Source organism: Dicentrarchus labrax, unplaced genomic scaffold (assembly GCF_905237075.1).
Source record: "Dicentrarchus labrax unplaced genomic scaffold, dlabrax2021, whole genome shotgun sequence".
NCBI classification, from domain to species: Eukaryota; Metazoa; Chordata; class Actinopteri; family Moronidae; genus Dicentrarchus; species Dicentrarchus labrax.
The window spans coordinates 3,192,792-3,211,789 of record NW_026136721.1 but is presented as its reverse complement, the minus strand read 5'-3'; the positions used below and the strand labels follow the sequence as shown (position 1 = coordinate 3,211,789).

At 41.5% G+C, this 18,998-nt stretch overlaps 1 protein-coding gene across 2 annotated transcripts; it reads left to right on the top strand.

Annotated features, from left to right (window-relative positions):
• hoga1 (4-hydroxy-2-oxoglutarate aldolase 1) lies at positions 1–18,484 on the top strand. Of its 2 annotated transcripts, none has more exons than XM_051385060.1 (8): positions 1–611; positions 2,084–2,212; positions 4,128–4,255; positions 5,520–5,654; positions 11,451–11,547; positions 15,763–15,896; positions 17,436–17,581; positions 18,273–18,484. In XM_051385060.1, the coding sequence occupies exons 1-8, from the start codon at positions 398–400 to the stop codon at positions 18,304–18,306; spliced, it is 1,017 nt and encodes a 338-aa protein (XP_051241020.1). In that variant the 5' UTR covers positions 1–397; the 3' UTR covers positions 18,307–18,484. The 2 variants fall into 2 exon arrangements, with proteins under 2 accessions (XP_051241020.1, XP_051241021.1); XM_051385061.1 differs by having other exon boundaries at positions 4–611; positions 17,436–17,586.
• The last annotated feature ends 514 nt before the right edge of the window (positions 18,485–18,998 follow it).

Genomic DNA, 18,998 nt, shown 5'->3' with positions numbered 1-18,998 from the left:
CGGAGCTTTGTGTCTGTTGCGGCCCTTGGCTAACACTGCGCGGTGAAAGTGGTTCTTCCTAACCGCTGACAGGCTCTTTAATCCGGTGTAAGCTGACTGACGCTCTCTACCAGGAAAGTAATCGTGTGAAATGAAGAGAAAAGTCGCACTTTGAGGCAAAGCTGCGGTTACACAGCGAAACGTGGATCCTGCGTCAGTCAGCTCGAGGATTGGGACACTTTCAAAGTTGCTCAGAAATCACAAATTCTGGTCAATATTTACAAAAGCAGGTTAGTGATTAACTGTGCTGGGTTGCAGCAGCTGCACACAGTCCCAGCACAGAGTCCCAGCACAGAGTCCCAGCACACAGTCCCAGCACACAGGCAGCGAGCAGCTCGGCCACTCAGTCCGCTTCACAATGCTGTGCGTCCGGGCATGGAGAGGTCTGAGTCCCCTGCGCACAGGAGCTCACCTGTCGGCATGGAAACAAACCCAGAGCTACACAGCGGCTGCTAACCTGGACCTCAGCGGGATCTATCCGCCCATCGCCACCCCGTTCACCGCAGAGGAGGAGGTGGACTACAAGAAACTGGAGGGAAACCTGCAGAAATATGCCAAGATAGGGTTCAAAGGTCAGACCTGAGGCACACTGCTTCATTGTATGGGTTCGACCAGTGAGCAGGAGCATGTGTGACTCCTTCAGGAACACATCCAGGTGAACCTGACAGTATGTGGGACATCAGGTAGACTCCTGAACTCGTTTCACTCTTCAGACCCTGCAGAGAGGTTCACTGTCAGTCGGTCATTAGTGTTTGTTTAGGGACCTGGCAGAGAGGACAAAGTTCAGCATGGAGGAAGAAACGCAAAATCACCTGGAGGCCTGCGGGTGTTTGTCGCCCTCTGGTGCTTTTGTATTGGTATATATGCAGCTGTAGTAGCCTCTACTAATTATGCTGCTGCTATTATTGGCATTAGTAATACTTTTAAATGATTGTTAAACTATCAATCCTACTAAAACTATTATTATCCTATATACACACTGCTAATGAAATATCTGATTTGAGTACAAGTAACTCAAGTATTTCTTAAGGTAACTTGGATAGAGTAAGTTCATTCTACCAGTTCCCTTCAGTTAATAAACTTAAACTGTATAAAAATGTATTTATATTCACTCATATGCAGCATTTCTCCGAACTTATTTAAAATGTGTCAACAGAATGTGTGAGAAGATGTGAATGCATCTTCTTTCTACAAATGTTCCCCCCTTCCAGTTGAATTTCCTCGGTTTTCTACATTTACATCAGCTGTCACAACAAAAACAATTTACAATGAATCGATTATCAGAGTGGTAGCCAATTACTTTTCTGTGGATCAACACATTTAATTGTTACTGCTGTAATTAAGTTGTTAACAGTGCTTTTACTTTATGTGACTGACATCAAATGTATTTATTATTTGCTTACGTTTTTGTAATGGTATAAAGAAGTACATCACCAATATTATAATAATTAAAATACTACAGAAGTTTAAGCTCGCTAAAACAACAGAATTGAATTAGGTTTCGGTTATGGGACTGACTCCACATTTTTTGGAGGCTAAAGTTCTGTTTAGACTTTGCGGTGCAGATCTGTACATCAGAACATAAAACCTGTCAAAGATCCAGTCTGTGATCTTTGGCGCACTGTCCATATCTTTGACAAATACAAACGTATCGCCGCCTTGGATACAGCCGTGTTTTTGTGCTTTTATTCCAGTGAAACGTTTGGGGCCGCCTGTCCTAAAAGCTTCATTCGGTGCAGTGAGAAGGCTGAGAGGAGTTATCTATATTTTTAGGGTTGTAGAAAGTCCTCTTTGCAAACAGATGATAGATACGTTGTGTGAATCTCCTCAGTCAGGTTTCACTTTCCCAGTCAGTGTTGTTGTGGGTACATGACAGAAGAGCTCCTACAGTTTGGTCTGTTGATATCACTAAAGACGTCCTATACAATAAATATAAAGCCTCTCTGGCCGCCGTACGGTTGGTTAGCAGACAATAGGGGGATGAACATAACTTGACCTTCTTTGCAGAAGCAACAGAAGCAGAGTAATGTGTTTTGTGTTGCAGGTCTGGTGGTTCAGGGCTCTAACGGTGAGTATCCGTACCTGACGGAGGAGGAGCGGGTGGAGGTGGTGAGGACAGTCAGACAGTCGCTGCCGGCGGACAAACTGCTGATGGCCGGATCAGGTTGTGAATGTAAGTCTGGAAACACTTCTAATGTACAGCGTGAACCGTGAAAAAATATGTTTTATTTAAATGTAAGTTTCAAATTAATTGATAAATAACAAAAACAATGACAATAATTAGAGTTGATATAGGAGACATTTTTATTATTTTTCAAAATTGACACACTGTCAAAACATTTCAGTGTCACTGACACTGAAATAAAACAAATTATGGAAAACACAAAGTTCAAAAAGATAACTGCTGAAAGTGAATTCTATAATGTTTTAGAATAAAGGTAATCATCATCTTAAAGTTTTCTTTGTTAAAGTAAAGTTAGTTTTGCAGCAGTTCATTCAGACTGAACGCAGACAAAAGGGTGAAAATACAAACTTTGAGTTAAGTCAGTTACGTCTCCCAGTTGTTCAAATTTACTTTATTCAGAACTACAAACATTTTCATTATAAAAGACTTCAAAAGAGCTCAGATTGATTCTACAGGTGTGTTCAATATAGATTTTAGTGACCTTATTTGTCACATTTAATCATATACGTAAGGTACACGGTATTAGGTCGTGACCTCATTTAGGATCCTAGTGGCCTGAGGGTAGAAGGGAACGGGCTTCGTTCCAGTTCAAGCACCCAGTTTTGAACTGCTCTGAGTGTTTTGACCTAAATGTTTGGAACCCAAATAATTGGTTCCCAACTGGAAATTATTTAGTTAATTTGGTGGAAACGCAGCCCTTAACCCTGGGGTGCTCCGGTGTTAAGGATGAGGGTGGCTGAGCCGGGTTCCCCTTGATAAAAACATCAAGTAATCTCCTGTAAATTGATTAAAATCAAATATTGTAGATATAATCTGTATGTTGTCCTGGTAGCCCCTCGCCACCAATCACCTACATAAACCTTTGGTGCGTGTTTTGTTTGAAAGTCGACTGCTGGTAGGTTCAGCTGCTCAGACGTTAAATCATACCTGCAAGAAAATCCTTCACTGTGGCTTGATTTGAACTGTTGGCCACATTATTGTTAGTAAAGTGTAGTCGAATTGCTGCCGACTACATAAAATCAGCTATGGTGAGAAGAGCCGAGCCTGCCACAAAAAGGAGTGATTGCCATCTTCCTGTAAGGAACCTGAGACACTTGATCACGAACCCTGCATCATTAAACAAGGAGGAATAAAACTGGGGTAAAATGTGTCAATACTAGGCTTTCTGGTAAATGATATGACCTGGAAAACCCCTGGAAAATGCCCTGAAGAGGTCCTGGAAAGGTTCTGGAAAATGACTTCGTAAAAAGAGCTGCTTCCACGTGCACAGTGTTTAATCTCTTTTTTTTATTAGTTTTCAAAGCTCATTATTGACGGTGGTGTTAATCATAGATATAGATATAAAAACCTTCTGAGCGCTCAATTCATCCATTATTTCACAGATATTTATTCAGTTAATATTTCAGGGACATATTTGTTACATTATTTGTGTCGGTCCTACTTGGCCTTTACGCCATGAAATGATGCTGATGGAAGAGCTGATTTGAAATCCAAGGTCTGTTTCTCAGTCTTCATTTCTCCCTCTTCCTCTTTTCACTGATGTTCAGTCTTAAGTCTGTCTCTCTCCGTCGTCCTCTTTACTGCATCTATCCTGTGAGTTACTGAGGTCAAGGATGTTGTATTTAGTTCCATAAGAAGGAGAAAGAACACATATAAGGTCTTAAATGTGAGGGCACAAATGCAGTATGTGTCCATAGAGAAGGTGTGTTGAAGAAGTGCTCGTATACCGTAGATATATATTGAACTGAGGGAACGAACAATCACAAAGTACAAAATGAGAAAGTATGAAAGCTCCTGCACTCTCTCCAGTCCTTTAACTGCCTGTCGTGATAAAAGGTTTTCGACAGGCAGACAAAAGCGAGTGTTTGTCAGTTAAGTTGCCCCCCCCTTTCCGTCTGTTCAGCCACGAGAGCCACAGTCCAGCTCACGGAGAAGATGGCGGCGGCCGGAGCCGACGCCGCCCTCGTGGTAACGCCCTGCTTCTACAAGGGCAAGATGGACAGCCGTGCTCTGATCCAGCACTTCACCAAGGTCAGCTGACAGTCGAACACACCATCTCACACACATTGGTCCCGAAGTACTGACCACAAACTGACGTAATGCAGGCGGCAGTGTGTCTGTAGGATCCCCTCACTCTGACTGCACACTCTATACAGTATATAGGCTACAGTATAGCAATAATATAGAGTATTTATAGTATTTAGTCCAGAGCAGTCTCAAACTGCCGGGCCATCCCTCCGGCCTGCGACTTGATCTCTAAAATATTATATACTCCGGTCTGCAAGATGATTATTTTTGTAAATATATCTTTTTCTATCTATTTCATTTTAAACTGCCCGTTCATAAACATTTTAAAATGTGTGCGAAGGCTTGATAAAAAGGTTTCTGGCCTTCATTTGTTGTTCGGCTGCGTGTGGCATGTACAGAATGTACAGGAACTGCAGTAAGTATGACGTTGGTAATGGAAATATTTTCAGACTACATAGTGTCAGTACTTGAACATTGAAGTGGCCCCTCTACGAGATGACGATACCAGCAGGGCCCCTGAGCCAGCTTGAGATTGAGAGTTTGTTTTTAGACAGTATTAAAGACAGAAAGGAAACAGCCTCAGTTATATTATAAAGTCTGCTGCTCCAGCTCCACAGTGCACTGTGTTTCACATGTTTCAGAGCCGTGGTCGGGGCCCTCAGTCAGAAACAACCCCTCTGCCCCTGCACTCTCTCTGATACTGCACTCTTTACTTTCACAAGAGCCATTCTGGAGCCACAAAACATATCTGAGCATACCAGTCCATAGCCAGCCTAGCTAGGGAGACTCAAGACTACCACCGCTAGTGAGGTTCTGCAGAGTGTTAAAGGCTATACATTTGTACAATTGGTGAATTTAAGAATGACTTTAGGCATTCAATGATAAATTAAAATGTTAAAAATGAACAATTATTCATTTTCATAATGTTTTTCCAGAAACCACAGGGGTCGCAGGTTGCCTACCCCTGTAGGCGGGGATGAAGGGGAGGATGAAAGGGTTAAAAAGGTGGATGCATTTTGGTCATTTTGCTAACAAGAGGGATGGCCCCCACCCTCAAATCGCCCACAGATTGTAAGAGTTGCACTGAAACTGCAGAGAAAATCAGTTAAATCTAAGAATTCAACCAGATCAAATGACCATTTTCACTCACAGTAAAACAACTTCTGTGAGACTTCAAACCTGGCTCTTTGACTTGACTGTAAACGAGGGAGAGATTACGGTAAAGGAAAGTGTGGTGGTGTATTTAAGGGCTCTCTCTCCCCTGCAGGTGGCGGACAGCAGCCCGGTGCCGGTGGTTCTGTACAGCGTGCCGGCCAACACGGGCCTGGAGCTGCCGCTGGACGCTGTGCTGCAGCTGTCTCAGCACCCAAACATCCTGGGCCTGAAAGACAGCGGAGGAGACGTAAGAAACACTTCCTTTTTATTCCTCCATGTAATCTGTGAGTCATGAAGAAATCCCGATCAGCTGTCAGACAAACGTTCTCTCTCTGTGAGCCTCCAGCACCTGACGGGGGTCCGGAGTTGTATCAGGGTCTGAATATCTTACTTATTTATATCTTTACTTATTTAATTATTTGCTGAGTATTTAGAGACTTTTAAAAACTTCTGAACCAAGATAACAAACTGGATGTTAAACATTTAAAATTGAGCACAGTTCTGGAGCTGCATGCTCTTTATTTATATGTATATATATATATATATATATATATATGTACATAAAGAGTGAAAACCACTAAAAGTCTGAAGCTGTGTTAGCTGCCCGGTGAACAGTGATGTTCATTACACCAGAAAACTAAACGGATGAAAGGATTACAGCAGTGGTTCCCAACCTCTTTCCTTAAGAGACACATTTAATTGAAAAATTAACTAACTGACTAAGTGACATATTTTACAGATATTTTATATTAACTTCAATGTATAACAATGAAAGTACACAACAACTGATAAACTGTGCAATGAACCTAGATAGTGAAAGGAATTACTGCAGGAAGTTTGTGTAAAACAAGCAATTTGGATGAATTATCAGCAGATTAGTTCCTGTAAATATTGATCAGAGATGAGTTTTCCTGATATTTTTAAAAGCGTTTTGTACAATTCTCTGTCTGTATCATGTATTTTTTTTAAATGTTAAATCACAGAGTGGAGGCTCTGAATAATAATAACCTTGAGATTACATCTTAAATAGTCTGAACAAGGTCAATTTGGCAGCAATAGAAGGACAGTATTAGTACATTGTGATGCTGCACAGAAACAGGCCTGTATTCCTTTGTTCATGCTTTGCAGATTTTCAGTAAACTTTCTGCCGTCGAGCAGACGGCGCAGACTGTTGAAGAACCTAAAACTAAAGTGTTTAGTTTTCTCCTGCAGGGTCGATTCCAGGGTTACTTGTTGGAGGAAAAAAAAAAGAACAGTTTGCTCTTGTTGAGCTCTTAGTACCTTTTCGTCTGTGTGGGAAGCGCTTACAAGAAGTTGCAAATGGATTTCTGATTTGGGAAATAACATGTTTGTCCACTTGCTGGGAGACAGGAGCGTGGGTGTAGTTCAAGCACACAGCGGCCCTGCTCAATTGTGGGCGTGAAGAGGCCAAAGACAGAAAACAATGGGTGATGGGTCAATTTGAGAGAGGCAGACAAGTTGCAGAAAGATTATTCAGAGTGGCAAACACAAATTTCTTCACATCAGCCGGCTCCTGCTGTTCAGCACAGGGCTTTTTTTTAGCGACGATGGTCTTTGCTGGAATTGAATCCTGTTATATTTTGACCAATTTGAAATGGGTTTTCAAGAGGTCAGACATATTTCCAGAAAACAAATTGGTGTTTTATCAGCAGTCTGTGGCGTGGACGGGCTTGTAGGCCAAGTTTGAATTGTCTCACTGCATGACCATCTCTGGTTCATCTAAAAGAGCATGTGATTGGTTGTGCTGCCATGTGGAAAAGCTTCTTTATTGCCTTTTTTTCCTTTGCACTGCCTTACTTGTTTCTGTGTACATGAGCGCAGGAGCCCATTGCATGTGACTACAGTTTGCCAGAGCTGATTGTGTCTCCTGCAATCAACTGGAAATCTTGTGTGTGTGTGTGTGTGTGTGTGTGTGTGTGTGTGTGTTTTAGCTGAATTACAACTCTTGGTTAGATAATAACGTTTTATAACTGATTAAACTCATGAAACTGGGTCAGGGCAACAGCACATGAAAATGCTGATCATATTTAATATCGTCGCTGTTGGATCGAAACCTTCGATGTCCAAAACTATTGTTTTTATTTTCTGAAATAATTGAACAGTGCAGTACTTTCGGTTTTAATACTTTGCCTTTCGTTTTTTCGTGAGTTTCATGGCCACCGTAGTCTCTCCTTCATGCATGGAAGGGCAAGCTGTACTCAGTTGATTGCCACTAAATCCTTCACACTGGACCTTTTAAGAAGTCACTGTAATCGGGTATTTTCAGGGTTTCTAGATTAACATTATGAGTCATGATACATTTACAGATGTGTAAATGATTTCTGTTGAATAATATAACTTGGTGGTTGACAAGTAGCTTAACTGCTAAGGTCATCTAAGTGCAGGTCCGTGGCTTTGATTGGGTTTGAAATGATTCCTGTTACAGTTAAGTTGCATGAACCTTGTGCTAGAGGCTGCTAAATAGCTTAGCCTAGATGCGGCTAGCATCAGTTCTGGAGAGTATTTCTTCATCGAAAGAACAGCAAAGAACCACACTGAAGGCTTCTCAAAGATGTTTCTGCTCTTCTCCCGACTGCGTGAGACGGTTCGTTGATCTGATTGGCTGAAATTTGCCAGTGATAGACGTTGGTAGGCAGATGGTTCATTCAGTCAGACACCAAAACAGTTCCCAACGACGACTTCCCAGATGGTTCTGTGTAAAAACCGGCAGCTCAGGTATGAGCTGAGTTCGATGGGAAAAAATTGGAAAAACACACTTCCTGGAAGAAGGAAACACTCCAACCGAAAGCTCCCTCGAGTGTGAGGATGCAGTAAAAAGTGCAATATTTCCTTCTGTAGTAGAGTGGAGAAGAAGAACTAACACTCAAATTGGGAAGTAACACAGAATTTGCACTTAAGTACAGTATTTGTTTGAGGATCAGTGGCAAAATCCTCAGATCCTCTCAACCAAACCAGTGATATGAAGACACAACAAGTAGAAAAAGATTTGTTTGTGGTGTCTGTGTTTCTATTTTGGGCACGCAAGTCTTAGCAGCAGTGTGATTGCCACTTTTTATTGCTCTGTATTGAGATTCTGTGTCGCTGAGGACTGTGGAGAGAAACAGATCTGACAGATGTGGAACTGGTAATTTGTGAATAAATGACTAGCACATACTGTTCAGTCTAGTCAGGGGTCATTTATCATCCACCAATCCATCCTAACTGTCTCCCATCTGAACTCTCTGAAGTCCATTCATCTGTAGGGCTTTCAGTGTTCTTGTCATGTAGTTAAGATGTTTGCTGCTTAAACAGTTCCCCCCTCAGGGATCATTAAAGTTTCATCTCCTCTAATCTGATTCCTCCTGCCCACGCTGTTGAACACACACATGTATCGGTGAATCAATCGTCTTTACACACTGCCTTTTCAATCAGTTATTGTTAAGGGAAATAATTACAACGCCTACTGTTCCTTATCCCTGCAAGAGAGCCGGTATCGTTTATAGTTGCGTCTCGCTCACACCTGAAAAAAAGTCACAAACGCTTAAAAATGATATGATAACACTCAATCTAACACTTTTCATCCGTTGTCACGAAAAACTTTGTTGTGATTAAGATGACAAGCTTGTCTCCACAGTCACAGTGTTTCAATCTGATTACTACATTTTTACATTTTTATTTAATTATTAATGATTAATAATTTTTAAAGGTCCACCGGGCCTGAACGAAAACAACCAATCAGAGCCAAGAAAGATAGAAAGACGCTTTGGGTTGGAAGCTTGAAGATAGTTGATGTTGAATCTCATTCCCAGCAGTGGTATTTGACAAACTGGGAATGTGACTCAACTATCTTTCTGATTTTTATCTCAGATTATCTGTCTCATGTACTACTGTCGGGATGTAGTGAAAGTTTTCAGCAGCTTTAAAATTCAAGTTCTTATATTCACAGAAAAACTGAAAAAGCTGAGTTTAACAGTGTCAAATCAAGATAACTTGTTGAAAAAAAACATAAGCATGAGGATGATTCTCTACAGAAGCATACAGGTTTAAAGATCTATTTTAGTTTTATATATACTCAGAACAGTAAATAGTGATTTTCCATTTGTTGCCTCAAGGCAACGCATTAGGTCTACTTGTAAAGGTTACATCATCAATAATGGAGATGTAAAATAGTAATGATTACCTTGGTCAATGCCTTTGTTACCTACTAATACTCACAGGCAATAATGGACACAGGTCACAGCGAGTGGATGGTGGCCTTGAGGCAGTATGGATCCCACAATCAGGTTTAAGAGGCGCTTTCACCAGCCAACACACATCGATGGATCCTATAGAATCAAAACAAGAATAATCAATAATTCCCATTAATGATATGTATGAACAACATTTTGAAAAGTGTAGGAAGGAAGAGAATAACATGTAAACAAACGTATTTTATTTCATGTGCAAAGGCAATGAGCAGAGATCTGTGTAATGACTAGAAGTACGTGCTGCCTGAGGCTCCGCAGAGAGAACGAGAGACCAGATAATGAAGACGGAGTTTCAGAGCACATACTTGAAAGAGACATTGACGCTGCTCGGCTTAGCGCTCAATTATGAGTAATTGCTCAGATTTGATTTCTTTCTGTTCACATTGTTTTTAAATGTGGCTAAAATGGAAAATGGTATTCATAGGTATTTATTAGGTATATATTTATTATCGTTTCCGTTACCTTAGGACGAGTCGTGGGTCTCCTTCCATGGAGGCTGCCATGCTTCTACAGCAGCCCAGAATGGACAAACCAAACACTGGCTCTACGTGGGGATGTTTTTTGCGCCTTTTTGTCCACAGTAGTTTCTCCGTCGCACTTGAAAGAGGAGGATTAACAGAGGGAACTGCAATCTACGACTGCACCACCAGATGTCATTAATCCTGCACACTGGTCCTTTAAAATATTCTAAACCTCCTTCTGCTGGGGACTCACTACAACCCACACAAGGTTCCCTGTTGGTCCTTAGAACCCAGTTTGACAACTAATACAAATAAGGCATATATGCATGTCTAAAGCATGATGCTTATTATTATCTAATAAATAGGACTGAAAGCAGTTGTTTCTTGGTGTCTTTATGCCCATATTGTAAAGTAATGCCTTGAGGCAACAACAAAATATCTGGGCGGGGATGACCAAGTCCCCAATCTTCAGCAGAGGGTAAAGTGTCCCTTTGCTCTCAAACTACACACTGCACACTAATGGCGATAATGAGACTTAAAAAAATAAAAGCTAATGAGTGTTTTTCTGTCACCGGGGCAGACAGTACTCTTGCTGCGATGTTATTTTCCCACTGGGGAGCTGTATCAAAATAGCCCGAGTGCCGAAGCTTTCAGGAGACCAGCAGGAGCTCCTATAACCTGATTGACTGACTGATCAATTACAGTCCTGCGTGTTTGAAATGACTGATATGGGGAAACTGATTGACACCCGGCATTTAAAAATAGACTCTCCCCGGTAACGGTGATGGAGACTGAAACCGGAGGCTGCAGGTTTTCCCTGCGGAGTTTTCGTCTTCATGTGCAGAGCCGTCTTACGCTCCCTTTGAACATTTCAGGTTTATTTGGATTCGGCGCTTCATATCCGGATTGACAAAAGAGAATTAAAAGAGGCAAAACAAAATAGCGAGCTTATCAATTATTCATGAGCTTTTCCCATCCTCCTCCTCCTCTTTTGAAGTTGATTCCTCTTTTTCTCTCACTTGGGATTTGTCTGTTTTTTTTATTTCTCTCCCTCTTTCTTTTCTTCCTCTGTTTGGGAAGCCCCCCCCCCCCCACCCCCTTCCAAAACCTCCACCATGTGAAGAGTCAATGCTGGTCTCAATTTGAGCGATTTGTTTACCGTGTGAGATGTTGGCTTTGTCGTCGTCTCTTGTGACAGCCTCTCCTGGGATTAAAAAAAAAAAAAGACGACATCAGATATTAGTGGTGGCAGCAGGGAGGAGCGGTGACAGTGGAACAGTGATTTTTTTTATCTTTTTCGTCTCTCTCTCTGTTTCTTTTTAACTCTTTCCTCAGATCACACGGATCGGCCTGATCGTTCACAAAACCAAAACGCAGGATTTCCAGGTGTTGGCGGGCTCAGCAGGGTTTCTCATGGCCGCCTACTGTGTCGGTAAGAAGCCTTAAAACAGGACAAACAGCGGTGTTGTGTTCGGTAGCCTTCATATCCTCCAGGCTTCGATCTCCCCTACTGTTCTCCTTTTCATCCAACCAGAAATGTATCATGTTGTCTTTTTGTATTTCTTTCTTTAATAATAAAATAATTCAAAAATATCTACTCGTCATACACATGAAACTGCTGGCTATCAGATGTCAACACCCTCCCCTCTTGTTACCCATAAACCCTTGCATTCACTTCCTGTTTCAGATTTCACTAATACTCGAGATGAACAGAGCAGCTTCCTGAAGGGATTGTGTGTCACCGTCTGTTCAATGTGCACAACTTTAGGGACATCCTCCTCACATTGAGTCACCCAGGCTACATGTCTTAAACATGTCCTAATTTAAATCTAATTAGATTGATTTCCAACCTCCCAAGCAGCTGTTTCATTTAATTTCTCTATAAAAATCAATTAGCAAAAGCATGGAGATGACTACAGATTGGTAATCCATCACAAATTGCAATTAGTCAACTTGAATTACTTTGCTGAAGTTATGTTATCATTGCATCTGCAGTTGGAAGTGGGAGCTGTTTTAGAAACTCTCCACTCGAGTTTCACCTTGGATAATGAACAGCATTGAACTATGAGCAATGTGGTTGCCTGACAAAGCTGGAAGACAAAAAAATAGCAAATATTGACCTGGTTGAAAGGAAATTTTGACATTTTGAAGTTACATTCTTGCTGTTTGTTTACTACGTATAGTCACATATAGGCACCAAACAGCAGACAAAGTTCGCAACGTGCTGGTTAAGAAAAGGGAAGACTGAACACCTCGTTAGTGTCATCATGTGCTTGTGTTTCAGGCTTTGTCTTACTCAGAGTACTTGTTAGTTTTGTAGTTGGGCCATTTTTGGAACAAGACAACAATGATGCAAAAAAGTTAAACGTCTGACAGACGACAGGTGAGTCACATTCTCATTGGCTGCTCAGTTTCGACTCGTCTGTAGCAGGAAACAATGGCGGATAGCCTGGTATTAGTTTTTATTGCATCCAATGGAGCTGCCCCCTGCTGGCCATTACATAGAATGCAGGTTTAAGGCACTTTGATGTTAGCTTCGGTTTACAGACCCCGAAGCTTTGTCCATTAATACTGTCAGTGGTCAACAAAACCACATTTCTCAGTCTGAATCTCACAACCATTATATTTGTATGTCAACTGTGCTTCATCCAGTTTTATTTCCACATTAAATGTCCAAAAAGCAAACTTGAAGGACAACTTCCCCTTTTTGTATGTAGACTGCTGTGTGTTTATGTAAACCCAATCCAGTAAAACATTTCTCTCATCCTGCGGGAATTATGTGATCTCTCATTTGAAGTTGCAGTAAATCATAAAACCTGTTTCTCAGCAGAGTTATGTAGTGATGTCTTCTACCTTCTCAGTATGTCAGCCACGTACAGTGTACTGTAAGGCTGGATTAGATAACACGTTAGGGGACAGGCATCAATATGATGCTAAGAAACCTAATGAGTCATGTTCTCCGACTGCCCCACACTAACACACCGTCACACACTCACCCACTCCCACAGCTCTGTGATCTTTGCTCTCTGACATATTCTCATCTCCATACCTGAAATATGGGAGTAATTGGCAGTGTGTGTGTGTGTGTGTGTGTGTGTGTGTGTGTGTGTGTGTGTGTGTGTGTGTGTGTGTGTGTGTGTGTGTGTGTGTGTGTGTGTGTGTGTGTGATTGACACAGCTAATGCAGAGCAATGTAACGCCAGTGAGTGATTGATATGCTAATGCATCCCTGCTGTGAGAGCATGTTCAAGTTTTGATGTCCAAATTCATGCTCTCAACAATGATGCTGAGAGGGTCGGGCCGTCTACTTGTCAGTCACAACCTCGCAGAGCTTCACCACAGAAGCTTTGATTGGAAAGTTCAGACTGGTCCATCACATCAACTTCGGTTCTTGGTGAAGTGGCCAATTCTGCAAACTCAGATTTTTTTTCCTTAGTTGCGAAAGGGAGAACGTGTCAGATTCAACCCCAAAATCTCTGGTCTCATGATTGTCCTGTTCCCCTGACAGAAATAAGTAGAAATCATACAGCTGTTGATTTACGATGATGATTGATTATTGTGCAGGGAAATGTCTTTAATTTTGTGAAATTGTACGTTGTTTAGGGGTTGTTCATGTTTTTGTATAAGCATGTTGTAGTTAAACTGTTGGTGATGTCGGCATCTTGAAGATTATATATACAAAATTCACTTGCCACTAGATGTCGCACTAGAGCACCAGCATCTCACACCAAAACAATTTCCGTTGTTGGCTGTTAGTTGCTTTATACAACAAGTCCATCTGGAAACTCCATAAATTACCTGAAATTTGTAATTTCATCTGGACTAAATAGTGAGGTGTTATATTTTATATCTTTGGACAGAGCTAGGCTAACCTCCAGCCCTTAAGCTAAGCTAATTGCCTTCCTGAATGACATAAATCCCATAACATGAGAATGGTTTCAGTCTGAAGCAGTCAAACAATCAAAACATATTTTATCTGCAAAGGACAGGTGTTAGAGGGTTAATTGATTGTGACGGATTTAATTAGAGTGACTGTGTTGATGTCCATGTGTTGTTAGTGAAGGTTTATGGCTCTGGCCTTGAAACCTCGGCTCACTGTTCTCCCTCTTTCCTGGACATGTTTGAACCAGATAGCGTCTCTGGTTGGCGAGCTGTCACTCGCAGTGCAGCGAGGAGGCGGGGCGGCGCGCCTGTCAGTCAGCAGCGTTAGGCAAGCTGCTGTCAGCCGTGTGATCCGAGCGGCGACGGGCCACAGAAACAGAAATCAGACAGAAAATCCGCCCATCAGCAGCCGCCGGCTCGTCTGTCCACAACAACAACTCCAAGGCCGCGGATGGAGGCTGACTCTCTGCTTTTCTCCTCCGCCAGACAGACAATGAGATGTCACACTGAAAGGCCATGATATCTTGTTGCCTGGGAAAATGTATATGTATCTATCTCTGTAAATAAAAAAACAGACATCATAAAGCGCCGCTGCTTACTGATCTGTCAGGAAAGAAAAATAACAGGAAGGAATGCTGGACCTGTATCTCAGAAACGATCTGTGTTGACAGGAAATCATTTATGTTTGTGTTGACAGTGTAAAAGTAGGAGAGTGATGGATGGCTTTATTTAGAAGGAATATATGTTCAGGCCTTTCTGTTCAGTTTTATCTCCGGCTGTTTGAATTCTCTCCACACGTTGTCATGTGAAAACTCTGCTGGTTGAAGAAATTCCCCGACCTCTTGGGCAACTCAAGTGCTTCTTGTACTGTGCTGTGATGCATGCCAATGTTTCAGTGCATGATTTAATATTCTAAACAGACTAAGTGCTGAGTTGAGTGAACTGATCAAACAGGGTTTCTCAGCACACACCTCCTTCAAGCTCAACATAAGTATGAAACTAAACCTGATAAGAGTGCAGCCCTTAAAAAGCAGGTTTGTTTGCAGAAATAATCCATTGGCTTCAGTTTATTGTTCTGCAAAATCTGATGCTTTATAGTGAAGGAAACCAGACAGATTTAATGTTTGAGAGTCCAGTTTTCTCTGGATGAAGCTCATAATGGTTTTACATTTTTTAAATTTCCATTATATTTCTTTCTTTTTAAGTCCTGCTAGCATAGAGGATTTAGGGATGGCAATGTCATTTGGTTGGTCCACCACTTTGATCCAGATGGAAATATCTCAGTAACAACTGGATGGGTTGCAATGAGATTGTGTCCAGACATTCATGGTTCCCAGTGGATGAATCCCAGTGACTTTGGTGATTCCCTGACTTTTCCTCACGTGCCACCATGAGGTTGACATTTGTGGTTTTAAAGGTCCAGTGTGTAACAATGAGGTGGATCTATTGGCGGAAATGTAATATAATATTTATAGATATGTTTTCAGCAGAGTACAATCACCTGAAAATAAGAATTGTTGTGTTTTCATTACCTTAGAATGAGATGTTTTTATCTACAGAGGCCATTATGTTTCTACAGTAGCGTGGCTGCAGACTGAGGCTTGTGTTTTCTTTTCCCCCCCTTTTTTTTTGAGACAAATTCTATTACGCAGAAAGGATGTTGATGTTCAGAAGGTCAGGAGCATATCTCATTGTATAACAGTATATCATTGGATTGTGTCTCTCTCACTGATCCTTTAACGCTCCACTGTGATCTGGGTGTCTAGGTGCAGTTGGCGGAGTGTGTGCGCTGGCTAACGTGCTAGGCCCGGAGCTGTGTGAGTTGGAGCGCCTGTGTGTGTCCGGTCGCTGGGAGGAAGCCAGAGTCCTGCAGCAGCGTCTCATCGAGCCCAACGCAGCCGTGAGTACCATCTGCTGCACGGCAGACGCTTTTATCCGCCGCACCACAGAGCACAAGAGACAAACTCCCACAAGTAGTGCCAGACCGGAGGTTTAGTCACATTGCTTAGAACTGATCTGGAGCCTGAAATCACCTCACTGGTTGCATTAAACCTCGGTGGGAGAACACAAATCCCAATTGTTTTGGGCTAAAAACAGCAGTTATTGAGATCTGTATATGTTGTGCTGTTTTAACTCTGTCTAACTGTATTGTTTTTGCATTAGCTGTATGTATATTGTACTTGCTGCATCGATTCCTGCTGCTGCCAGGCCAGCATTGTAAATGGGAACTGGTTACAGTAGTCCAACTTCCTGGTCACACAAATGCCATAATTTGTTTTTTCGTGTTGGACTCGTGAATGAATAACATTTATTTTTTAATATTCCATTTTTTTATTCTATACAGAATATGAAAAGACTAAATGATGCATACATTTTTACATCAGATAACATTAACGTTTGAGTTGTGATCCATAAAAAGAAACCCTGTCACACTAATTTAAAATGTATTTATTTTACCTTAATTTAACCACATAAGTCAATTGGGAACTTTGCAGCAAATGCACTTGTGGGTGATGGTGCTGATTTAATGTAATGAATATTAGCTTGAACATCAATATATAAAAAAATCACATTAAAGTCTTCACTTGTGTGAACAGATAAAGAAGAAGTAATTCTGTCCAAAATTCAGACTTTTACATTCAGACGATTAAAATCCAGTTTAGTTTGTTAAAATCAAAGTAATGTGAATATTTCCAGCTGCTGAATGTTTCCATCTTCCAACTAGTTTCCTCCACGATTACAGAAATGAGTCCAAGGATGTGATTGGATTGTAGGATTTCTAAACAGTAAACCGGTTACTGCCATCAGTGTATTTACTGCATGTAAGTTTATCAAATGCAACACAAAGACGTCTGCAACTTCCCTTCCTCGTCACACAAATCCGACACATTAAATATCACAATCTAATTAACTTTCGTGGCCCTTTCTTTTCATTTCCTATTTTCGACGTAGTATAAAATTAAAAGTATGAAAAATAAGCCATCATTGCAAACCAGATTAGAGACATATTTAGAGACATAACAAGCAATTAAAAACAGTAAAGACACTGAACCCTCAGTTAACTTCTACATTACATGAAACTGAAACAGACTCCAAATGAGATGACAGCTGGCACAAAGTTAAATGTCAGAGTTCTTTATGTTCTCTGAGCCGCTCGGAGTGAGATGTGTGAGCACTGAATAATTAACTTCCGGCTATGTGTCTGTTAAGGTGTGTTAAATGTCACTGCCCGAACGGCATCAATCACGAAAACCCAACTTTATAATCCTCTAATATCAAGTTACAGTCAGAGTCCGGATGCGGCGCAGCAGCCAAATATCGACCACAAATAGTAAAGATGTCAGATTTTAAGTGTCTGTATTGATAAAGCTTTGAAACCACACCTTCTCTTAAGGGGCCGGGGGGTGCATGGAAACTGATTGGAGCTCTGTGTTGCTAGGTGACCAGGAAGTTAGGAGTTCCCGCCCTCAAGCAGGCGATGGAGTGGTTTGGTTACCACGGCGGCGCCTGTCGATCACCTCTTCAGGCGCTCACAGAGGCTGAGACGCAGCAGCTGAGGCGGGACTTCTCCTCCAACGGCTGGCTGTGAGGTGACCCGGGCAGAGAGAGAGTGTGTGTGTGTGTGTGTGTGTGTGTGTGTGTGTGTGTGTGTGTGTGTGTGTGTGTGAGAGTGTGTGTTCACTTCATCTTTTAGCTATTCCGTCCTTTCATCTGTCAGAGGGGGGAAGAAGGCAAGAATCTGCTGCTGCCTCACAGCCCTCCATTAAAATACCAAAAACCTAATCATCTTATTCAGTTTAAATAAAATATACACGTAAAGTTCACCTCATTCGTGGCTGCATGCAGCAATGCAGTGAGAGACGTTTTATAATATACTTTAGGCAAGGAGCTTCCAAAATCATTTAAAATCCACGTTTTGTATTAGTGTCACAAGAAGCCTGAATCAAAAATGTAAAGATCCCCTCCAGACATTTATTGAGATATGCAGAAGGGTCAGCTTGGACTTTTCTTTACAATAATCTATAAATATACAAATTGTGTTCATTGCTAAAGTTTCCCTGCTGGACACAAGATGTCTCCTTCCTTCACTGTGAAGTCCATTCTCTGTGTGTGTGCGCTGGTGGATCTCACTGTAGAAGTTACATACTGGACCAGGATTGACTTAAAGCCACAGATTATGCTCGTAGGCCCCGCCCCTCAGCTCAGAGAAACTTTCCACTTTCAGCAGATGAATGTGAAAACATCTTTCTAGTGTCTTATGTCCCCCTTTTTGCAGACTGGATGATGGATCAATCATTGTGTGCCACTGAACCGACAACTGCTGAAGAACGACGTCCTGTTTTTATTCCTTCTTCTGTTTCCTTTACACTCAAACAAATCACCACAAAGCTGTTAGTTCTACAAATTCAGTGAGGTCAGAGAAATGTTGTGCAGGAAGTGTTGTATATACACTTGTTTTGACAATAAAACTGCATTTTACTTAAATAATTTAATGTTTTCATTTTTATTTTAACTGTGAAGAAAAATCATTCTTATACATAGAGATTGGTGTTTTAGTTTGAACCCTTTGAACTGCAATAGAAATGGTAAGCTTAAAGGTTATATAAGTGAATAAACCATAATAATTGAAAAGATGGTGAATGTACTGTACTTGTATAGCACCTTTCTAGTCTTCCGACCACTCAAAGTGCTTTTACACTATGTGCCACACTCGCCCTTTCACACACATTCACACAGTGACGGCAAAGCCCATCGAACAGAAACCAACTCATTAATTAAAATTCACAGCAGTATAGTGTTCAGTATCTTGCTTCGACATGCAGCAGGAGGAGCCGGGGATCAAACCAACAACCTTCTGATTAGTGGACGACCCACTCTACCTCTGAGCCACAGCCGCCCCGATACTCCTGCGGAGGTCAGGTGTAGTGCTGTAATTTAAAGGTCTAGCATTGCAGGCAGCAGATAATGAGTGATTTTAAACATGTAACCAGACTTGTTGCTA

Coding starts and splice junctions, on each gene's coding strand:
- hoga1 (XM_051385060.1), top strand. CDS start 398: ATGCTGTGCGTCCGGGCATGGAGAGGTCTGAGTCCCCTGCGCACAGGA. Junction 2,213..4,127: donor GGCCGGATCAGGTTGTGAAT/GTAAGTCTGGAA, acceptor CCGTCTGTTCAG/CCACGAGAGCCACAGTCCAG. Junction 11,548..15,762: donor CATGGCCGCCTACTGTGTCG/GTAAGAAGCCTT, acceptor CTGGGTGTCTAG/GTGCAGTTGGCGGAGTGTGT.